At 46.9% G+C, this 5,324-nt stretch overlaps 1 protein-coding gene across 1 annotated transcript in view; it reads left to right on the forward strand.

Annotated features, from left to right (window-relative positions):
- The window catches only part of POLR1E (polymerase (RNA) I polypeptide E, 53kDa), a 21,024-nt gene extending 18,646 nt beyond the window's left edge, over positions 1-2,378 (forward strand). The window contains exons 11-12 of the mRNA XM_006863124.1: positions 768-899; positions 2,174-2,378. Coding sequence (XP_006863186.1) covers positions 768-899; positions 2,174-2,333 — 292 coding nt within the window. The 3' untranslated portion in view covers positions 2,334-2,378. The remainder of the gene's footprint in view (positions 1-767; positions 900-2,173) is intronic.
- The last annotated feature ends 2,946 nt before the right edge of the window (positions 2,379-5,324 follow it).

Genomic DNA, 5,324 nt, shown 5'->3' on the forward strand with positions numbered 1-5,324 from the left:
AGCCTTCCAACCTTCTAAATATTCCTTTATATGTGGTTCAGAGTTCTGGGACCATCCCCTGAGCCTGCTTGGTCGGGTATTTTGTGTTGTTGCTGGTGGAGCTCCTTTACTGCATGTCTACCCGATCTACCATCTTGTTTGTTACCATGCGTTGACTTTTTGAGGGAGAAGCCCAAGCAGTATACCAGCGCTTCCTTGCTGCCTACTTCTCCTCCCTGCATTGGAGATGTCTTTTCCCAGCAGCTCTGCTCTGTAGGCTAGGGACAAAGACTTAGAGAGTCCTCACTGGTGGGAAACTCAAACTGCCTGGGAAGGCATAAGCACATGCTTTTTTCTGCTCCACTGTGTGAGAAGGTTCAAAAAAAGTAAAATTTAAAAAACCCCCAAAACAAAACCCCAAACTCACTGTTGTTGAATTGATTCTCTGACTCGTTATGTCCATCTGTAGGAGAGTAGAATTGCCCCATAGGGTGTCCAAAGCTGTAAGTCTGTACAGAAGCACACTACCTTACCTTTGCCCCTCAAAACAACTGGTGAGTTTGAACTGCTGACCTTTCAGTTAACAGCCCAACACTCCACTCACTGCGCCACCAGGGCTCCTATGTGGAGGCTCAGGGACAAGGTGGAGAGTTGCCTGAGTACCTTTTCCTCTCCCAAGATGGGAAGGCATGACGTACTTAACAGGAAAACAGGATTAGATGTATTTGCTTTGGGAAGAATCATTAGAGTTTAATTTTGTATCTCCTTTACTGTCACTGATTCTACAGTTTACGGAACTTAATTTCGGATTCAATGAAGGCAAAGATTACGGCGTATGTGCTGGTGCTCGCCTTGCATATATACGACTTCCAGATTGACCTGACGGTGTTACAGAGGGACTTGAAACTCAGTGAGAAGAGGTGAGCACAGCAGTATGAAACTCCCCAAAGGGGAGTACTGTCACCACAAATCCATGAATTGGCCTTGCACTAATCTCTGTGGATTGCAGTGGTTCATTTGTATTACAAAGTTTGCCCAGATAATGGACTGAAAGGTTTCTGTTTGTTTTTAGTGTGGCTAGTATGATGCACTTGGATTACTAGCTCCCCTGGAAAACATGAGGCACCATACAGGGGACAGAATGTTTCCTATGGGAAAGATTTAGGATCAGGCTTGGGGATTTGTAAAGACAGGGCCTAGGGAAGTTGTTATCAGAGAGCTCCCAATTTTCAGGGAGTGAATGATTGAATGACTGAGCAGCCAGGTGTCTCTGAGGCCCTTCTCTCTACGAGGCAGAGTTGGGGACTCTGGCATACTCTCTCACTGATTTCCCTAAAAAAGCAATTGAGGAATTTGGGTTTCTGAGAAGTGAATGACTTCTCCCAGATCACACAACCAAGAATAGTTGGACATAGATGCTGAGGCTTCCCATAACATTCTGTCCCTTCATTCTGTTTTGCTGCCCTGGGGACGGAGGGCTCTCTGTGGTCCTGTTCAGCATAGCCTATGGGTGGACGTTGTAAGAAAAGCAACAGTTACTTTTCTGGAGTCAGATGGAAGTGTCCAAGGCAAGGCAGAGCTGTTGTTTGGAAGTAATGCCACACTTGGGCTTCCCTGGCTAGGCTGGGACAGAGGACAGGGGTGACTTTTAAGGCCTCATCTTGCTTTGTTAGCAGGGATTCAGACTAAATAGGGGCACTTTGTTGGCCTTTGTTGGTCATTTATGGGCATCTGATGTCCAGGGACCCTGATGGTGTTCCAGGAGAGCCTGTGAAAATACCTCTGTTGGTATCTCTTATAGCAAATCCCTACCAGACTCTCTGTCCTGAAGGCTGTCCATAAATGGCCTTCTCATTGAGGTGGCAAAATAGGGGATGGTACTTGAAGTCTGTAAAATTCTAGCAAGTGCTCAACCCTGGATGCATTCACAACTTGGTTTTCGGAAACAAGGAAAGTAATTAAAAGCATCTAGATATCCTTGTTTTCCATCATCTGTTTAATTATTTTGTAATGATGACCCATTAAAATGAAATTATCCATCCGAGGGGGCTCTTACCTACCTCTCTGCTGGAGGCATTGCTCCCAGTGGCCATTTTTGGGATTCTGGACCATTAATGTACTGCTCCCTCCTGCCAAGCCTCCCTGAGCATTCATACTGAAAGGTGTCTCTCCATTTGTTTCGTTTCTTCCTTAGGATAATAGAGATAGCAAAAGCCATGAGGCTGAAGATCTCAAAAAGACGGGTGTCCATGACAGCCGACCAGGAAGAGGAGCACAGACTGGGCACTCTGTCGATCCCGCTGCCACCAGCCCAGAGCTCAAACCGCCAGTCAAAGCGGAAGAGAGTCAACTAGTTGTCTGCTTCCCACACGGAACATTTCTGCCACATCGAAACCCACGGATATTAATTTACGCTTTGAGTTTTACAAAGAAAGGAAAAGAAGCCTTGGCTTTGGTAAGGCTAGGAAGTCAGAAGCCAGCATCTCAGTCATGTTTGCGTTAGGCAGAAATGACAGCCAGATCAGACTGCATTTGCCTCTGTTGCTAGGATGATAAATGGCGTACATTACACATGTTGGCTCACACGTGTTGGGGTTTTGGAAGGTGGGGAGGTTGGAATCAGACGATCTCTTCAGTCTGAACCCTGGGCAAAATCTAAGGGGTGAGGTGAAGGCTTATGAAGAGAAATGTGAAATGCATGGAAGGAGCAGTGGAGCACATGGGGAGGAGGACGGAGCCTCACAGGTGTCTTATCCATGGCTAACTCTGCGTCACTGGTTGGGTGGGGTTGCCAGAGCTAATTTAGGACCAAATCAAAGAAGGTGAATTCCCCCAATTGCTCTGTGTGGCCCAGACACGTAGAGGGAGGGTTGGGGTCGGGGTCAGCCCTAAAAGCCACACTTTTGATAGGCATGAGTCAGAGTTCAGTACAGAAAACAAACTCTTGAGGTATCTGTTCAGAAGAAAGGGACATAATACATGGGTTAAAGGCTGTAAAATTGTTGGAAGCCCTGAAGTTCCACTGGCCATCTCCACCGCCTTGTCAGCAGTCAAGAGCATCAGGCAGGAAGCTGGCCTCCAGCTGGCCGCCTTCCAATCTGAGGGTATTTGTAGGAACCTGATTTGCATCTAGTAGCCCTGGTGTGGTGTTGTGGGATAATGGACTGGACTGCAAGGTCGGCAGATCAAACTCATCAACCCCTCCTTGGAACCCCTATACAGGGTAGCTCTAGTTGTGAGTTAGAACCGACTCAACGGCACTTAACAATTTGCATCTAAGAAGCCCTGAACTGCAAACCACAAGGTCAGCAGCTCCCTGGAAGAAAGATGAGGCTCTCTGGTAAAGATTTATGGCCTTAGAAACCCTGTACTGAGTGGCTGTGAGCAGGACTTGATGGCAGTGGGGGCTGGGTAATTTGCATCTAGAATCCTGTCAGCAAGGAAGTGATACCATCTTTGAAGCCTCCTGACTAGAAGCAGGCATTGCTGAGAGGTGGGCACGGGGAGACGTCTGTGGACGGGGGTCGTGGTGGTGGGGGGTGGTACTGTGAAGACCAGGAATGTGACATTAGGTTCCTAGCCAGCACTAGACCTCAGAATTCCGAGGCTTTGCAGGTGGGAGCAGGTGAGGCCACTGGTGCTCAGCTGGAGCCATGGCCAGTGATGGGAGGGAGGCTCTTCCTTCAGAGCTCAGCTCTGAAATGGGTGAGAAGAACATGGACACAGTAGCTGGGTCGTGGTGGAGAGCATCGGGACAGGTGGTTTGTGGCTTCTGTCATTAGAGCTGCTTCAGCCATGCTGTCCGTTTGTCCCTGCTCCTGGGTAGTGGGCATTTGTGGCATTTCCTCTTTCCAGCAAAGGTGTGGACAGACATCAGTGGACAGAAAAATCCACCTTTTTCTTTCTTTACACTGCTGTGAACATGAGGTACGTGACTGCGTCATAAAACAATCCTGATCCCTCTGGAAATAAGCCTGCGAAGGTTCTTGTAGGCTAAGTTTTCATGAATGCCTTCTAGATTCTGATGAGTTTGACATTTTGAGTCTTAATATCTAGGAATGATTGGGCCACAGCATGTGATGGCCCCTTGGGAAGACCTTGGTCCTTGTGGGGAAGCAGCCCATCTTCACACATTCATACCAAGAGGAGTGGTATTATTGGCTGACTACCAATAAAGAGGATTGTGTATCTTGAGGAAATACTCAAAAGAGGGCTTTGTTAGCCCTGAGCATGTCTACTCGAGCACTTTCTGAAGCACAGTGCTTGACAGGGAAGTGGCCTGTGTCTGCCAAGTGAGCCAGGAGTGAGCAGCACTTCATCTCCTTGGCAGGGTGATTGGACAGTCAACATTTGTAGACTAACAGGAATGGACTAGGCATCTCCTAGCTCTAGAAATGCTTTTGTCTACCAACACATTCACAGAGGATCTCTCAGAAACCCGGTAACAGGGTCGCTATAGGTCAGAACCGAGTCAAAGACATTTCACAGCAACATCTTGATTTCACTAAGTTATTTGCCAGAATTTCCTTGTTAAGAAAAGGGAGCCAGGTTGGATGGGATTGTCCTACCTAAGGTTTGTTAGTGGGACAATTATCACCTGAGGGTGCGGAGTAGACTGAAGTCTGCTGACAAGGAGGAAGCTCTGCCTACTGCTCTGACCTGTGGGACATGGTTAACATTTGCCCCAGACCCTAACCTGGAAACAGCTATTTGTTAAATGCTGTAGAGTTGGTTTTGACTCAGAACGAGGACCCTGTTTAGAGTTTCTGAGGAGTGGCTCATGGACTTGAACCTCTGACCTTATGGTTAATATTATAATACTTATCCACATTAGCTGTGGGCTTATGTGTCAGACTGCAGTCATTTGAACTGCAAGGTTGGTTCAAGCTCACCAGCTGCTCCTTGGAAACCCTATACAGGGTCGCTATGGGTTGGCATTGACTCGACAGCACTTAACAACAAATCCTACACACAATTAGAAGTGAAACAGCTATTAGATGACATTTAACAAAAACAATTTCACATTTTAAGGAAGATTGTAGGAATAGTCTTGTACACCCTTTACCTAAATTCTTTTAATGTGTTGGCTCATTTCTTTACTACTTGCTTTATAGTGGTGGTAGCTTTGTGCCATCGAGTCAATTCCAAATCATAGTGACCCTCTACAGTCTCCAAGGCTGTAAAACCTGTATGGGAGCAGAAGCCTCATCTTTCTTCCATGAGTGGGCTTTTAGATTTGAACTGCTGACCTTGCATTTACCAGCCCAACTCAGACCCCACTATGATACCAAGGTTCCTTACACTTTATATTGTATGTGTGTATGTATGTGTAGGAAGGGGAGCTG

Source organism: Chrysochloris asiatica, unplaced genomic scaffold (assembly GCF_000296735.1).
Source record: "Chrysochloris asiatica unplaced genomic scaffold, ChrAsi1.0 scaffold00053, whole genome shotgun sequence".
In the NCBI taxonomy this organism is placed as follows: domain Eukaryota; kingdom Metazoa; phylum Chordata; class Mammalia; order Afrosoricida; family Chrysochloridae; genus Chrysochloris; species Chrysochloris asiatica.